At 41.3% G+C, this 19099-nt stretch overlaps 1 protein-coding gene across 1 annotated transcript in view; it reads left to right on the plus strand.

Moving 5' to 3' along the window:
- TRABD2B (TraB domain containing 2B) overlaps positions 1-17743 on the plus strand; it is a 414240-nt gene extending 396497 nt beyond the window's left edge. The window contains exon 7 of the mRNA XM_038414328.2: positions 15276-17743. Coding sequence (XP_038270256.1) covers positions 15276-15498 — 223 coding nt within the window. The 3' untranslated portion in view covers positions 15499-17743. The remainder of the gene's footprint in view (positions 1-15275) is intronic.
- The last annotated feature ends 1356 nt before the right edge of the window (positions 17744-19099 follow it).

Raw genomic sequence — 19099 nt, forward strand, 5'->3', positions numbered from 1 at the left:
CATGTGTACCAAGTTCCTTTGTAGATACAGTAATTCATAATTATACCTGATAATATCAAAATATTTGTACTTTGAAAGTGTCTGGGGGGATTTTCCAAAGCATTGGCCTGACAACTCCTTCCATTGAAGTTGGTGGTAAAACTCCTTTACTTCAATGGCAGCACCGTTAGGCCAACAGTGAGTGTGTTTGAAAATCCCTCCTGTATTCCACATTCTGTGTTTATGGCCATTCCCCGAATGTTCAAAGAGTTGTGAAATTTGCTTAAGTTGTTTTTTTTTAATAGTTAATGTGGGATTCTTTTTATTTCCCTTCTGATTTCTGAGCCATCAGGGTGCATTTCGGCCATGTTTTCAAGCTGGTCTCCGCAACTATGGAAACTTACTTTATTTAAATGTAGTCTGAGAGAAAATATGGTCCATTGGTCATGGCAGTAGCCTAGGACTTGAGTAGACCTAGGTTCAGTTCCCCGCTCTGCTGCAGACTTCCTGAGTGACTTGCAGGTGTCACTTAGCGTCTGTTTCCCAGGTCCCTAGCTACCAAACATGAGACTAGCACTGCCCCGCCTCACAGGGGTGTTGGGTGGATAAATACATTAAAGACCATGAGGTGCCAAGCGACAATAGTGAACGCACTGTGATGCAAGTGCTTCAGACAGATAAATTCTCATGTGATCACCTGACTTCTAGGCACTGAGGCTTTCCATCAAATATCAGAAGACTCGCCCTAAAATCATGAGAGTTGGCGACCTTAATATAAGAGCCTTTTAACATAGATTAATAGACATGTTGGGCTGGAAGGGGCCTCAAGAAGTCATTAAATCCAGCCTCTTGTGATGAGGCTGAACTAAGTAAACCTAAACCATCCCTGACAGGTGTTTGTCCAACTTGTTCTTAAAAACCTCCAGTGATGGCGATCCCAAACTCCCTTGGAAGCCTGTTCCACAGCTTCACTCCCCTTAGTGTTAAAATGTTTTTCCTAATATTTAACCTAATCTCCCTTGCTCCAGATTAAGCCTGTTACTTCTTGTCCTTCCTTCGGTAGACAAAGAGAAAAATGATCACAATCCTCTTTGTAACAGCACATTTGAAGACTGTTACCAGGTCCATCCTCAGTCTTCTTTTCTCAAGACTAAACATGCCCCATTTTATTAACCATTCCTCAGAGGTTAGGTTTTCTAAACATTTTATCTGTTGGGTTTTTTTTCCAATTTGTCCTCATCTTTCCTAAAGTGTGGTGCCCAGAACTGGACACAATACTCCAGCTGAGATCACCGCAGTGCCGAGTAGAGCAGGACAACGACCTCCCGTGTCTTGCATACAACGTTTCTGTTAATACACCCCAGATTGATATTAGTCTTTTTCTCAGCTGCATCACATTATTGATCATAGTCAGTCTGTGATTCACTATAACCCTGAATACTTTTCAGCAGTACTGCCACCTAGCCAGTTATTCCACTTTGTGTAGCTGTGCATTTGAGTTTTCCTTAAGAACTTTGCACTTGTCTTTACTGCATTTCATCATGTAGACTGTTGTCAGAGGAACACATTCTTGTCTCAATTACCAGGATGCAATCCCACTATTATTATTATCATTATTATTTTATTATTATCATCATCAGAGTGCCTAGGAGCCCTAGTCATGGATCTAGACCCCCAATGTGCTAGATGCTGTACAAACAGAGAACAAAAAGACAATCTATGCCACAGGGAGAGTACCATTTAAGTATAAAATGAGACAAATCAATGAAGTTGCATGGGCATAATTGAAAGCAGGACTGGGCCCAATATCTGTGCTTGATATTTACTGTATCCTGGTAAAAGTGATGAGTGTATAAAATCTTTGCAAAAGTTGAAAAATGACAAAGTATAACTCAGCACAATATGAATAAGAGGCAAATCTTTTCACTGTAGCCTGTGATATGGCTTTGACATAGTTTCTTTCCTGGTTTTTATTAGTGCTTCTTGGATTAGCAGGTTGGTCAAAGTGCACACAATGTATTAATTAAGATGGTGAAATGTGTTCAGTTTAGAATTTTGTCATGCATCACAACAAGAAATGGAAAACTCTGACACGTGTCTTAAACTCTAGCATTATCACGCTAATACTCCAAATTTGGCAGTCTGCTTGGGGTAATAACGTCTTTCACCTTATAAAACTACAAGGTTCATTTGCTATTCTCCAGACATAGCTAAAGAGATGCACAGCCATGATTTCATATGATAAACAGGCTATGGGTCCAAAGCTACTTTTTGTTCGTTTTTGTTAGTTTCACTAGGCTTAAGTTTCCTAATGTTCTTGAGAAACTTGCATTGCTGAAATGTGATCAAAGAAATACGCCGAGCTATCAACTTTTTATTTTCCAAAAAAATCTAAAGAAAAGTCTCATTGTTTATTATTTGCCATCATTTAAGAGATTTACACCACTTTGATAATCATTGAGTATACTGTGCAGTGTCTATACTTAGAGACAAAGTTTCTTTCTTTCTTTCTTTCTTTCTTTCTTTCTTTCTTTCTTTCTTTCTTTCTAATAGTGGACACATCTGCCCAAAGAATCGGGGGCATGACCTCATGTCCCCCGCCCCACATCAACCAGTTGAGTGTTGCGGGTGAGGGAGGGACAGGCTGTATCGCCCTCGGGCAGAGCTGTTCCTTGAAGGCACAATATGGTCCTAAGTAACTTGCCCAAGGTTAAAAGGTGTATGAATCAGAAGCAGGAATAGAACCCAGAAGTTCCAACTCCCAGTCTCCCATTCTAACCACTAGACATCACTTCTGTGTACAGTGGGCTTTTATAAGAGACTACCAAGCACATTTTATAAAATGTACCTTCAATTAGAGTGACTAGATGTCCCATTTTTAAAGGGAGAGTCCCGTTTTTTGGGACTTTTTCTTATATAGGTGCCTATTACCCTTCACCCCATCCTGTCTTTTCACAGTTGCTGTCTGGTCACCCTACCTTCAGTCAAAAAGGACATTTTATGGTTCTCCAGTAGGAAATAGGGCAGGCTATAGAAGTAAAAAAATAATTCTCCGAAAGTCCAGGGATGATTTTGCTATTCATGTTAGCACTCTAAAACACTGCAACTTTTTATTTTATGTTGGCCAAGTGCACACAAATTGTGCTTTCAGATCTGTCTACAGAACTGTCACTGACTTGATTGGCCTTTCTGCATGTCTCTCTGAGGGCAGAAATTAGCCTATACAACTGTCTGGCTTTCAGGAGCATGAAGAAACAGGCAACGCGTTTTGTATTCTCTTCACTACTTTCAGCAATAAACTACCTTAAGCAAAGCTTTTTTCCTGCAAAAGTAGGCAAATAAACATGTAGAATAGAACATTTGTATCTTGCTGGTAGAGGATTTTGAGCAGTCTTTGAATCTAAATTCTGCATTTGTTACTGGTTAAATATTTCCAACTGGGTGAATGAGTGAAACTAACCAAACTAGAGGCCAGATCTGCAAAGATTTTTGTATGTATAGTTACTCCCTATTCAGGAATCCAAGAACATTTTCCCTTTCTTCCTTCTCAGTATGCTAATAGGAATGTAAATGCAGATGCAAGATTTGGTATGGATCCTATACAGGAATATTTCTTTCATTTCTGTTTTCTAGTACTTGCATGGCATCTAGTGTTTAAGAAGATGCATGATACGTATACATAATGTTGAGGGTTTCTTTGCTTGAAAAAGTATAACCCTGCTGCAACCATGTTTTGTTAAGCCACTTCAGGTCTGTCTGACATGGTATAAATAAAGTGTTTGGTTCAGATTTGGTTGTAAGAACTGGTAGCTGCCAAGCTATGATAATCACACCTCTTACACTAAATTAGGTGATGTGCATGCCTTCATACTGCATAGTAGCATTCTACTTACAGGAGGGTGGATGGTCTTGAGGTTAAGGCATTGGACTGACACCTGGGCTCAGGTCCTGACTGCTGGATTTATTCTGTGTCCTTGAGCAAAATGTTTAATTTCTCTGTGCCTCCGTTCCCCATCTTTTGTTTTTATTTTGTATCTCTTTCTCTCACCCTTTTTCTTTCTTGCCTGTTCAGGCTCTGATCCTGCAAAGACTTACACAAGGGCTTAACTTTATCCACTGGGAATAGTCCCTTTGACTTCAGTACAAAAAGGTTAAGCACTTGTATAAGCTTTTGAAGGATCAGGGCTTTGGGACAGCGAACTGTTTGGGGAAGGGACTATTTCTGACTATGTGTATGTACAGCGCCTAACACAGTGGGGCCCCATAGTGGCCTCTTGGCATTACTGTAATACAAACAATAATTATACTGGCATCAGGTATGCAACAACTTTCTTTTTTAATAGAGAGCACCGCTTTCCTCCATCTTATTTCTTCTTTTTTTCCCCCTTTTCTTGACTACTTTTTATATGTGGAGCCAGTATTAATGCTAACTGATTAGGCTGTTGGGCCCAGCTCCTTAAAGGTATTTTAATGGGAGTTAGGTGCATAAATAGATCTGAGTGTATATCTACACTGCAGGCTGGAGGTGTGATTGCAGCATGTGTTCTCCTACTTGAGCTAACTTTGATCTAGACAGGTCAAAGCCATCTTGAATAACAATAGCTGTATAATTGCTGCCACAGAGGCAGTGGGACAGTCTAGCTTCCAGCCTATGACCCCTCCCGATCATGCCTCCTGCCTGCAGTGTAGAGATACTCTAAGGATCTGGGCCTTGATGTCTGTGAACAGTATCCTACAGGCACCTAGATCAGAGGACCAATTAGCAAAATCCTCTGTCCCTATTATGATTATTATTATGATTGCTATCTGTTGTGTTACTTTTTTTCAGGGGCTTGTAAGGTACTCCTTGCTGGCACCTGTTGGAGGAAAGATGCCTGTACTATAAATGGAAAAGAAATTTGATTTTATGTACATACTTTTTAATGTTTGATGTGTTGGTCACAATTGTGCTAAATTGGGATCTGTTCCAGACATGGGATACACACCCCAAACTCCATTGGAGGTCACGGGAGTTTGGGGCTCAAGACTGGACCCTTGCACAAAAAAAGTCTGGAGAAAAATATGGGATTTTCCATTGAACAGGTTGCTACTAAGTGGGCTTGACTCTCTTTGTGTAAATGCAAGGATTTTTTGCAGGCTATTTTTAGCCCATTCCAGGAACAGATCCCTATGAGGTCTGGTATACAAGAACTTTGCTGTGAGGTTTGCGAACACTTGTGTTTCTGTGTTGTGAGAGCAGAGCATTTATGTTTAACCAGAGCATATGTTTCTTCAGCTACTCAAAGGAACAGCAGGCCATGCACATGATTCATGCTCATGTTTATTGTTGCCTGTGAACAACCGTGTGCAGCAAACAGACTCTGGAGGAAAGCTTGTTAGCAGATGTCCTGATGGCCCTTCCAATTTATAAATATGAACCTCTACATTTATGTTTTCCATATCCAAAGCTTTCACTTGCCAGATGTTCCCATGGCTGGGTCCTTGAAGTCTTTAACTTGAGGATGCATGGCATATCATCTATTTCATAGAAAAGAAAAGAAAATCAGATTGCTATCTCCTATCAAAAAGCTGAGGGTGGGGGGGAACCCACTCTTTACACTAAAGTGGCTTTTCATATCCTGAATCTGAGATGCACTTTTATACAGCTTTGTAAAATTCTGTGGATCCTGCAAAGATGAATAAAAGTGCATTTCAGATTTAGGTGCATCTCAGATAAATACACTCACCTGGGATCTTTTTTTTTTTTGACAGGCTATTAAAATACAAGTCAACAATAGTGTTTTCACCCTGATGGTGATGCTAATTTTACAAGGCTGATTTAAGTTTGCATTTCATTTAGATTGAGCACGTGCTTTATTATTTTCAGGTGCATTTATTAAGATAAATAGCAGTGAATGGCATTAAACCAGGGATGAATTCAACCCAATATTTATCAATTAAATATGAAATGGATAATTGGATTGGAATCAGCTTGGAATTCAAGCATCCCAAACTCCAAGTCCCCATGTAAAAAAAGGTTTTGTCACCTTCACCATAGAATTCCCCTTTCTCCAAACATTAGAGATCTCTCTGTGGGTTATGCACTTGGGAACATTTTCATTGACCAGGGTAGCAAAGGGCAGAACATGGACCACAGAGAATTATACCCATGACATTCACCCATGAAATGGGCAATTTTAGAAAACTGGGAGCAAAGACTGTTTCTCTGGGAGCAGCTCAGTATCTATGAGGCCAAGTATAGTGCTGCCACTAGAAAGTGTTGCAAACGTGTGCAAACTGTCTGAGTGGATTCACAAAAAGCTTAGATATGGTTTCATGGAGACACTTAAGTCATTTCCAGATAGGGTCCTAATTAATATGTATCACAGGGAAACCCTGATTAGCTAGCAGGATTTTAAGCATTGCAGGCTGTCAAAGATTTTTGTACAAGTAAGTACTGGCATCTCCAGGACTTCCGAGGGTACTTTACTTTGCTCCGGAAATGTTTTGAGATGGGGACTATGTGTGATGCCTGGTTCTACTATAGTTGCTTTGTAAGACATAGAAAGGAGTGTGTGTCTTGTGGGCAACCAAAGGCATAATGACCTTCACATTTTAAATTGCCAAATATACAACCTGAAACTTTTTTCCCCACGCCTCAGACCCTCGAATTCAGGGAAAGACAAAAGAGCTTGCACTTTTTTCCCAGCTTATAATTTGCCTAAATTCAGCACTGCTCAGACATAGTAGGTTCAAGGATCTGACCTGAACTTGAAGTTATTAGCCTAATGTTCTGTTTAAGAACAGCGTCGGGAAGAGAGACAGAGGACAACGAATAACAGAGAGCAATATGGGGCTGAGACCAAGCAGAGAAAAAAAAGCTACACAGAGATGGAATAAGGTGCAGAGAGGAGGGGGAAAAAGAAGAAAAAACCTTGCAAAGTGTTTAACAATAGGGACAAATATATATGTCTATTCCTCATGCATATCTAAACATGCATGGTTAATCTTGTGCATCTGCAAACAATAGAATAGAATAGAATAGAATAGAATAGAATAGAATATCCCAAACAAACACATGAATAAGCACAGGAGAGTGTAGAGCTATCCTTTCTGTTTCTGATTTAACTATAGGCTGAGCCCAAGAGACACAAATCTGGATCCCAACATGGATCACCGCAAGATTGGGGTGTTTGGATGTGGGCGTTCTGGCTCGAACCATTTTAACAACGGGGGCCGTGTGCAGAAAGTGGATAAAAGAAATGGATTCAGATTTCAAGCAACACAACATTTGGGGAGGAGGGTTTGACACTACCTGATTTAAAGCTTCATCACATGAAAACCTGTTTCTTTTAATGGGCACATGTTGCGGACCATCCAATTGCTGGTAGCCTTGAATGAGCACAATATGGACCAGATTTTTCCTAATTTTCTGGGCATCTTTGCCTGCATAGCTTGTGTGCTGACTTCCCATGATTGTGCTGATTATCACAGGAAGTGTGGGCAAGGTTGACCAGTTAGACAAGCATGTGGTCATTTGCATGCACAGTTACCATGATTATGCATGCAGCTGCAGAAACTGCATGCACAATTCAGAGAAGCATTTTTGCACATCCACATGTGTGCACAGAATGAGCATATGGACCCTTATGAGCCAATATTACCAACCCAGCAACTTTACTGAGCACATTTTGGCTTGGCTGTCTCCATAGACGTGGCCAAACAAACAGTTCCAAAGTATTCAATCTGAGCAAGAACTGGGTTTCATGTAAAAACTGGGATGGATTTTCTAGGTTCTGTGGCCACGAAGGCCCTGCTCCTCACCAATTTCAATGGAAATTAGGAGCCAAACTATTTTTGAGGGTCTGGCAGAGTCCTAATATGAAATCACAAGGGATCTTCTGAGGATCTTAGAGAACCATCCAAGCATTTCTAAGGAGGGCAAAGGGAAGAACTAAAGTTGTCATCTCCTGTATCTGGACCACCCAAACACTAGCCAACAAATCATGGTATTTTTCAGCTATGGTATCTTGACTTATTGTTCACAGGGATTTTAAAGAATTTCATTTCATTTCTTTCTTAGTTTTTTTTTCCTAGGGATGACATGTCGTTTCCTGACAGGCTGGTTTTAATAAGGTTGAAATCTTTGTTGTTGCCAAATCCAAGAGGAATAGAACATCTTTAAGTCATTAGATGGGAGTGGGGTAATCACTTAGAGGGTGCGCTTCAAAGGTTATTAGTTTTTACAGTGTGTTCACTATTCTGCAGTTGTCTGAAAAAAAACCTAGGTACCAATTCTGCCTCTGCCCCATTCATGGTACAGTGGGAACAGTATTTGTATGCAAACTAATTGAAGGATTTTCCTGAAGGAATTTGGCACTTGAAGTTAAATAGGAACCTGTATGGTATTAGTTAGGGATGGAAATACATGTTAGCACGAAATAAGAGTGCTTCCACTCCCGAACTTTCACTCAAAAAAACAATAAAGACAAAATCGAACCCCTTCTCAGGCTTGGAGGATGGGCCAGTTCCGCCCTTTGGGAATTACCTGAAACAAAGGGCATAATTCCACCCTCGTTCGAGTGAGTGCAACTCTGCTTTCTTCTGTGATTTGCTCCAGAACCAAATGTGGCCACAGAAGTAAAAAAATACATGAAGAAAGTCTGTTCAGAAGGAATTTTCCATATAACCTTGACAGCTGGATAGTTCAAATCTGAGAGAGCCTGCAAAATGTTTGTGCTAGAATATTATTATTATTATTTTATTATTATTTATTTATTTATTATTATTATTACTATTATTAAGATCCCAATGAAGATCAGACTGTGCTAGCGATTGTACACATATAGATAATCCCTGCCCTAAAAAGTTAACAATCTCATTAGGAAAAGTGGAAACAGAAGCAAAATGATTTGGCCAAGGTCACTGTAAATCAGTGGCAGAGGCAATCATAGACCCAGGTCTCCTCACTCCCAGTCCTTTTCCCTAGCTGCTGAACTATAAGGGGCTGAGTTAAGCATTTGAAATGTTGACATCTGATTGGTCTCTCACTTCCACCAGCTACACACCAGCATCACTTCTTTGGACTTACTCCTGCTTACACAGCCACAGGTAAGAGGAGACTCAAGTCTCAGCCAGTAGGGATTCACACATCAGATGACACAGCCACATGTGTGAAGAGGATCAAGCCTAAACTCCTAGAAGTTCACATAGCAATAGTTTTTGTCAGACCTGGGCAATCTCCTGTGTTGTTAATAATTATCATTATAGTTATTTCTGATCTCAAAGAAATGCAGTCTAAATAATGCTTCTTCCAGGAGTAAACATTTGTTGTCATAAATTTAGTACAATTCTTTATCTTGTAGAGGATCTTTCATACAAACATTATTCCCCTGAACCCTTGATATGCTGCAGCACAAAGCTCAAGTTAAAAAGCGAAAGGAGAAGGAAATGAAGAGGTTAAAAACGAGGCAGAAAGGAAAGGGTGTGAAAAGGAAAGGTGGCAGGATTTGCAAAGGAGAAGTCTCTTGCGCCAACTTTAAGTTTTCCACAACAGAAGAAGGAGGCTCCAAATGTTTATCCAAACCGCTCGGGTCTGCAAAGTTGGACTGGAAACTTTTCATTACTTCCGACATATGCTTGGGGCAAGAGTACCCCAAGGCCAGCCTTTCTGATGGTATTTTCACATGTCTGGTCCTGGCTGGAACCTGGAAGTGCAAAAGCAGCACAAACTAGAGGAAAAGTGCTTAATTTTAAGTGTGTAAATATTGGCTTCAAGGGACCTACTTGTGTACTTAAAATTAAGGACATGTTCAGAGTGCTCAACACCTTGCAGGACTGGACTTTTAGGCTGATGGTATGGAGACTGCAATTCAGTGTCTCAAGAGAAGACACGTAAAGTATGGAAAACAGTGGGGTAGGTCTTTGGTCTCCAACAAAGGTGGCCTACTGCTCCCCACCAAGCAAAATAAAAAAATCTCCTTATATTTTGACCTATTTTATTTTTTCCAGAACTCAATCCTTAAAAGACTAATACACATTCTTTAGGTTAAACACATTTGTGTGTCTTTGTGAGTTATAGATTCATAGATTTTAAGGCCAAAAGGGAACATTAGATTATCTGATCCCCTGTATAACGCAGGCCATGGATCTTCACCCAGCTACTCCTCCATTGAGCCCAATAACTTGTGTTTGATGAAAGCCTATCTCCCAGAAAGGCATCCAAGTCTTGATTTCAAGAGACAGAGAATCCATCATTTCTCTCGGTATTTTTTTCCAATGGCTAATCACTTTCACTGTTAAAGAAATTGTGCCTTATTTCTAATTTGAATTTGTCTGGCTTTAACTTCCAGCCATTACTTCTCATTATGCCTTTTTCCACTAGATTAAACAACCCTTTAGTACCCAATGTATTCTCCCCGTGAAGTTATAAAACTTCTAACAAGCCTAACAGTCATAATACTGCATGTGGCTGGTCCTAGGGACCTGTGAATCGTATTTACTAATCTGTAGTGACATGCATAATGGTCTGATTAGATTCCACAGAAACAGCCTTTTTTTAAAAAAAGGAGGACATTATTACTGATCTCAGATCTGAAAAAGCCACCAGGAAAATAATCTGATTGACTCTTCCCACATCTGTGGATAAAAAAACAAAACAAAAGCTCAATAATGGTTACATTTGTTTTGAAAATAAATAGGAAGCACATGCTGAAAATCATTTCAATTAAAAAAAAAACAACCTCAAATCACAAATTTGAACCAGGAATTATTTTATGGAGAATTTTGACAGAAACAGAATTGCAACTTACCAGCTCTTTGGCCTTTTAATTGCAAACTCCATTTTTTTAAGTCTGAGTCTCTGTTGACATGTCATCCGTATGACCTCTTTTCACCGGATATTATAAAGAAAACCAAATGCTGGGCTTGTACACATTATTGTTTAGGGTGATTAACAATATCATCATGTGTTTACATAGCCCCTTTCATCCAGATAGGTCCCAAAGTATTTTGTAAACTGTGTCTAAAATATCACTCACCCACCACTGAACTTCAGCCATCTTTGAGGGGAAACATGGCAGCTGTTTAACAGGGCACAGCAACCTTGCATAGAAGCATTGGGCATCCGCTCCCACAACCCTTCCATGCATGGAATTCCCATGGATCTCAAAGGGAGCCCTGTGACTGGAAAGCTTTCTGAATGGAAATCTCGGGCAGGAAGTGATAATACCATTGCCATCTGAAACTGCAGAGGTAACCAAGGTAGGCAGGTACATTTGTTCAATTTGGAGTGATATCTTTTCACGCCCCTCTATTTGGTAAAAAGATTAGGCAGTGACAAAGAACTGTACTAGGACTCAGGACACCTGGTTCTGTTCCAGGGTCTGCCTCTGGTCTGCTAAAAAGTCATTTAAGGCCAAGATTTTCAAGGTATATAGGCACCTAAAAATGCAGATTTGTGTCTAGCAAGATTTTCAAAAGTATCTTAAGCAGCTTTGGCATTCCATGCCTCAGTTTCTCCTTCTGTAAAATGGGAATAATGATACTGACCTCCTTTGTGAAGCACTTGGAGATCTAGGGATGAAAAGCACTGAATAAGACTAGGTATTATCAACAGGCTTTCAACTGATCAAATGATACACCATCTGAAAGACAATATCTCCAGGAAAGAGCTCCCGCTTGGTGTACAGAATATCTGAAATTCACTAGCTGTGCTAAGAACAAAGGTTTTGCTTACAACTTGTTACTTCTATGGATTCTACTATTGCAATACCAATACCTATTGCCAAATATGTGATAGATTTGTAAGGACAAGCTGAACCACAAAATAATAGAATTGCAGTTTTACTACTCCTCAAGTGCTAAACCAGAATCGATCTCCAAACCAATGCATTGTGTGTGTGTGTTTATTTTCATTTTGGTGTACTCCCAATTCAGCAAGTACTTAAACATATGCCCTGTTTTAAGTACGTGAAGTCAATGGGACAGTTTACATATTTGAAGTCAGGCATGTGCATAAGGAACCTGCTGAATCAGGGCATGGGTTTGCTGCTTTTTGAAAAAGGGTTACCAGTGTTAATGCTGGGAGGGCAATGAACGGTTGCTGTATCATCTGCCGCATCATCTGATCAAAAGTGCGAGCTTGCAAATGTGATACCATAGCAGGTTATTTGGCTCGGGAAGACTGGGAGCTTTCCAGATTCGTATAATGATTCTGTAAATGGAAGGGGGAAACAGAAGTTCAATCACTGCTGAACCAAGTTGCCCATTTATTACATGCTCTGCTGTACATTTAACTGAATACATTTTATCACAGCCAAAAGACTCCAATATGCAACAATTCTGCATTGGCCAGAGGATGGACTAGGTGCTCTAAGAGGTATTTTCCAGCTCTAATATCTGTGGTTTATTATATATTGTTAAATTAATGAATGGGACTATATAACGTAGTTGGTTGAAATAGCGGGCAACTGGACTTGATGACCCAAGAGATCCCTTCCAGTCTTATGTTCCTGGTTAGTTGCTGACCCTTTTGTCTGTGATTTTATGCAGACACAGCCAGTGCAAATCATTATAGCTCTCACACCAATTTATACCAGCGGTGACTCTGAACACAGATCGTTATGTTGACTGTGCTGGGGGGAGAGTTATTTTTTATTAGAATTTATTAAAATGTTTTTCTTTTACATCCCTATTTTTTGTTCAACATCTTCATTAATGATCTGGATGATGGGATGAATTGCACCTGCAGCAAGTTTGCAGGTGACACTAAGCTGGGGGGAGTGGTAGATATGCTGGAGGGTAGGGATAGGGTCCAGAGGGACCTAGACAAATTGGAGGATTGGGCCAAAAGAAATCTGATGAGGTTCAGCAAGGACAAGTGCAGAGTCCTGCACTTAAGACAGAAGAATCCTATGCCCTGCTACAGGCTGGGGACTGACTGGCTAAGCGGCAATTCTGCAGAAAAGGACCTGGGGATTACAGTGGATGAGAAGCTGGATATGAGTCAACAGTATGCCCTTGTTGCCAAGAAGACTAATAGCATATTGGGCTGCATTAATAGGAGCATTGCCAGCTGATCGAGGGAAAGTGATTGTTCCCCTCTATTTGGCACTGGTGAGGCTACACCTGGAGTTTTGCGTCCAGTTTTGGGCCCCCCACTATAGAAACGATGTGGACAATTGGCAAGAGTCCAGCAGAGGGCAGTGAAAATGATTAGGGGCTGGGGCACATGACTTATAAGTAGAGGCCGAGGGAACTTGATTTATTTAGTCTGCAGAGAGAAGAGTGAGGGGGGATTTGATAACAGCTTTTAACTACCTGAAGGGAGGTTCCAAAGAGAATGGAGTTTGGCTGTTCTCAGTGGTGGCAGATGACAGAACAAGAAGCAATGGTCTCAAGCTGCAGTGGGGGAGGTCTAGGTTGGATATTAGGAAACACTATTTCTCTAGGAAAGTGGTGAAGTCCTGGAATTGGTTACCTAGGGAGGTGGTAGAATCTCCATCCTTAGAGGTTTTTAAGGCCTGGCTTGACAAAGCCCTGGCTGGGATGATTTAGTTGGGGTTAGTCCTGCTTTGAGCAGGGGGTTGGACTAGATGACCTCCTGAGGTCTCTTCCAACCCTAATCTTCTGTATACTTTCAGACTGTCCCATGAGAAATGTGGCTACAGGGGCTGTTTACTGCCTTGAAGTCCTGTTTCACTGGTGATTAAGAAAACTGCAGAGAGAATCTGTGAATACCAGCATGCACATTAGATTGCCACAGGTGTTTCTATCATTTTTCACCTTGTTTGCCAGGAGAATGCACTGCTTCTGTGAGGATAATCTAATAGAGGTGCTCCATGATTTGCTACACTCGACTAACGCTGTCACACTGGTGCATATGATTGCTTATTAATTACTGAATGCTGGTAGTGAGTTTGATGCTGTTCATTACATAGAAGCAGGCTCTGTCTGACATGGGGCTTGTAGTTTAAGAGCAAAAACATGGTCATAGATGGGACTTTTTACTTTGGATTTCACTGGACCAGAATTTGGTCCTTGTGACATATAGGGCAATTTCGTGCAATATCTTTGGGAGATCTGATTGTATTAAGTTTATGTATCATTGTAGACCAGCCAGGGACCATATGTAATTCCATGGGGGATGGTAACCACAGCCCCACCTGGACCTAAGAACAGTGGGGTGGTGATTAGGCAAATTCACTCTAGGGACGCTTCCCTATACTAGTTCAGACTTGATTCTCCAGAGGCCAACAGACACAAAAAGGACTTTTCAATAATTAGTCTGAGTTTAACCTGATGTAAGGCCATCTTTCTGGTCCAGTCGACAGACAGGACCTACTGTCCAAGGGGCACCTCAGTCCTTAGGGAAGAGTTGGAAGGACTAACACTGACCAGAGTTCTTGTGGAGTTGTGGGGCTGGTCTCTGGTAAACTTATTAGCGAACAGGTAGGTTCTTTTATTGTTTTAATATGTTTTTTCTGTAACGCTTTTACCTTACAAATAAACATGCTTGCTTAAACAGAGATGTGTGGTAACTTAAAACCGAGGGCAATTATGCTGATGTTAGCCTCTGAGATGAAAAGCAAAGCAGGCCTATCTAGGCAGTCTGACTTGTTGGGGGAATTCAGAGTGTAGGCAGGGAACTGGGCCTGAAAATACCCCAGTCAAGAGGGAGTGAGATGCATGTCTCTGCCCAAGAGAGGTGATGGCTGGGGAGCCAAGAGGCCTACATGTCAGAGCTTTTGGTGGACCATAGAGGGGAAAAAAGGTGGAGTTGCCCTGACTTGTGACCGTCCTAACAGCATGCATAGCCACACTAAATCCTAACCCAATGGGAAGAAGCTTGGGTTTTTTGTTTATCTCAAATGCTCAGTGAATCATTAGTCATGTAGTTATTAGGCCAGACCACCATCTGTATAAACAGACATAGCTCCACTGAGTCCATTTCAAGTATATTGTTTTGACAGACAATTCCTTGTAGCCAGGGAAGAACTGAAGCTCACATCTCTAAGTTTGCACACATAGATGTGGCCACTTGACTAGAGTCAGAACTCTGGGGTTCTATTATTGATTTTTTCACTAGGTTAGATTAGGTAAGTCACTTCCCTGTGTTTCAGTTTCATACACGCACACACCCGCCCCCAGTAAAACAGATGAATAAATAATTAGCACAATGAACTCTTCCATGGAAAGAAACTCTATCTGTTCAAACTATTGTTCTTATTACTAATTAGGAAGATGTAGACTCAGCAACCACTTGCATACTGAAAAAATAATCCTGTTTAATTTTGTCCTCTTGTCTTTTCTCCTAGCATGACCACGCTACCTTCCCACATCAGGATAACCAATGGCTACATCACAGTCAATCCTCCCATTTGGTTTTCAAACCAACTGGATCAGAGACCACGTTCAGATCTCCCGTTCCACCATCAGCCAAAAAGCTCAGCTGCTGGCCGGGTATTGGCACCATCCATAACTGCTTCTTTCTATGTGGCAATAGTGTCTTTTCTCCTGAGTCTATTGAGGCCTTCCTGACCAACCTAGGATTATGTGCAATACCTAAAATGGAGAACAGAGATAATTTATGAATGAGTGTGTGGTTTTCTCCATAACGGTTTCAACCTGGACCTTCTCACCGAGGAGAAATGGTAGCGCCTCTAGCTGGTTTTGTCTCTTAGCCCAGATATATTTTGAAACTCTAAAGCTTTATTGTAGCACTGACTTACATCTTCTTTTTTGTAGAAGGATCTTTATTTCCCATAGTGCTATGGGGCTTTGTAAAATATATGTGTTCATATATATAAAAAAAAGAAAAGAAAAAGTGTATTTATTCAGCTGGTAAACTTATTTTTCTTGGTATTGGATATGTTAATAACATCCCCATTAAACAGTAGTGATGATGAAACAGATAAATTAATATTTTCTAGATTTGTTTTTTTAACCACCGAATCTGAAATGACACCCAAATTTTTGGTCATTAAAATATTACACTAGCTCTCCCATAGGCAAATTTATGCTGATCACTGAGATTAGTGGGGGGGGGGTATATCCATTTATCATAATTTAGACATATTTTAGACAATTCATGCTGTCTGTGGCCTTGGTGTCACTAGGGAAAAGGACATGTTCTTAACTCAAGTTAGGGAACCCAAGGTAAAATCCTCTTGAAGAAAAGACCGTTCGTGGTTTTCACATGAGTTGGCAAGTCAAGATAAACCCTGAGCTTCCCCCACTGCCTTTAACTCAACCTGTAAGAAAGTGCAGACTGTATTGTCTTCACTAGAATTAACAAACTAATACATCATGATAGCTAACTTCAGTCAAGAACTCACCTTTTTCCTAGTGAAAACGCATGGCATCAGTCTGGAGTAACTCTGCGGAGATGGTTTTTCCTCTCACACCCTTTTTGCATGAATGTGACTCCTCACTGGATTTACTCCAGATTTACAAAAGTGCTAATGAGAGCAGAATTTGCCCTACTTATGGGTTTTAAATGTTTAATAGCATGCTAGTCTATAAAACTTCTCAGCTGTGGCCACGCTTCACCTAGAGTAAGTTGGGGATGCAGAAGCATCGTAAAGTTCGCTTTTGTAGCCACGATCCTGCTGCTGTGATATGTGTGGCTGCTTTCTCTGTAATGTTCTGGCCTGATCCAAAACCTGTTCAAATCAATGAAAAGACCCCCACTGATGTCAGTGCGTCTTGGATTTGGTCCTTTCAATGGGTTTTGGATTAGGTTCTTAGAAGAGCATGAAGACAAAGGGCCAGATTCACAGCTGGTCTAGATCATGGCAGCTCCACTGACTTAAACAGAGCTGTGCCCATTGACACCAGTTGCGATTTTGGACCATTATCTATGTAACTAGTTTTGAGCTTGGCAGTGGTGGAAAAAGTACATCTCTTGTTCATAATTCCAATCACACTTTGAAAGACAACGCTAGAGAAAAAAAGAGATGGACATATGAAACTTTGCCCAGGCATTGTCCTCAAAGAGAACGAGTCTTTTGCCAGAAGATAGCTGGGTTAATAGACCTGGTCGAAATGTTTTCATCAAAACAGTTTTTAATGAAAAAACAAAATGATCAAAATGAAATATGTTTGCAGAAAATTGGATTATTTTTTAGAAGAATGGTGCAAACCTAGGCAGGTCCACGGTTTGCTGAACTAGGTCTATTTTTCCAGGGGCAAGCACATAAGGCTTCAAGTGAAATGGAAGACATCGAGCTTTGCCCCCAGGGACAGCTTCAAGGACATCGCATGCATACTATTCCATTGTATATTTTGGTGTGTGAACGATTAGAGATGTTGGTTTTGGAAGGAAGCCATTCCCCTTGCATGATATTTATTGCACTGGGCCGTATATTGCAAGCGTGTTTTAGGAACTTCCGTTACAGCTTTATTTGAGCGGTTACACTGTTGAGGACTTCATTTGAATATAATGTCTTAAAAGGCCTTGAAATTCAACCTTAACGCACCTAAACCAGGGACGCTCAATGGCTGTATTCTAGACAATGACTGGACCATCTGAACTGAGAACTGTGAACTCATTTAAGAATAAATTATCCCACAGTAAATGAACCCACAGATAATGCAGGTTTTCTTGGTGTGATGCTACAGTACAGAGGAAGTTTATTATTACTTGAATATGGTAGCATAGCACCCAAAGACTCCAGTTGAGATGGTGGCCCTATTATTCTAGGCTCTGTACAAACACACAGTGAGTGACAATCCCTGCCCCCAAAAATGTACAGTCTAAGTCAGGGGTGGGCAAACTATGGCCCGGGGGCCGCATCCAGCCCTTCAGATGTTTTAATCTGGCCCTCAAGCTCCCGCTGGGGAGCAGGGTCCATAAGCACAACCTGGAGATTGCACCCCTGACCCACTCCCGTGCCCCAACCCCCATCCCAGCCCTGATCCCCTTCCCACTCTCCAAACCCTTCGGTCCCAGCCCAGAGCACCCTCCTACACCCCAAACCCCTTATCACCAGCCCCACCCAGAGCCCACACTCCCAACCGGAGCTGCCCCCCTGAACCCAAACCTCCTGCTCCAGCCCAGACCCTCCTCCCACACCCTGAACTCCTCATTTCTGGCACCCACCCCAGAACCCACACCCCCAGCCAGAGCCCTCACCCCCTCCCACACCCCAACCCCCAATTTCGTGAGCATTCATGGCCCGCAATATGATTTCCCTACCCAGATGTGGCCCTCGGGTCAAAAAGTTTCCCACCCCTGGTCTAAATAGGCAAGACAGAGAAAAGGTGGGAGGGGAACAAGAGATCCACAGAGCTGAAGTGAGTGCCCCAGGTCACTGGGAATGTCGGCAGCAGAGCTAGGAGTGGCACCCAAGTCTTGTGACTCTCAGGCCACTGTCCTATCCATTAGACCAGACTGATTTTTTGTGAGGGACAGGGGGTTGCATTGTTTTAAGTCTATGGACATCTAGGAATTTCAGGGTTGTCATTAGGCTGCACATCATAGTCAGTCAGAACTTCACCCTAGCAGCAGGGATAGAACTCAGACCCTCCTGCTCCAAAAGCATGGGTTCCTACCGCCTGAGCTAAAGGAGAATCTCCGTTAGCATGATAAGGCCTATGACATGCAGCTGAGTAGTCCTGAGTCTCTCCCATATAGGAGAATGGTACACATACCCTTTAGCCCAATATACTACAATACTTATCCTACATGTATTCTAGTTATAGCTGTCATGTCCCAAGATTTCATCTGTATTTCAGGGGAAACAGACATTGCCACCATTTATTTGAATGACTCTGTACACGTATGTTCAAACTTCATAGTGTGGTCCATGTTTTATATAGAGACTTCCTCCTGGAGGCCTCCCCTTGCATTCAATATTAGGCCACTTTCCTTCCAATTCAAAATCCTAGAACATCTCTGTAGCAACTTCCTCATGTGGAAAAGTAATATCAGCTAAGTATTTAATTGATAGTTAGCTGTTTTGAAGGCTATTTTGAAGCTGGAGCTAAGGAGAAGGACCTGTACTGGGTGATCTAGCTTTCCAAGGACTTTAGAGAACTGTGTTGAAGTCATTATCATAGAGGTTCCCTAAATAATTTGAAAATATTCCCTGTATGCTTTAGTGTACAGATATCTGTCCAGTTAACTGGTTCCAATCAA

The sequence above is a fragment of the Dermochelys coriacea genome, chromosome 8 (assembly GCF_009764565.3).
Source record: "Dermochelys coriacea isolate rDerCor1 chromosome 8, rDerCor1.pri.v4, whole genome shotgun sequence".
NCBI classification, from domain to species: Eukaryota; Metazoa; Chordata; order Testudines; family Dermochelyidae; genus Dermochelys; species Dermochelys coriacea.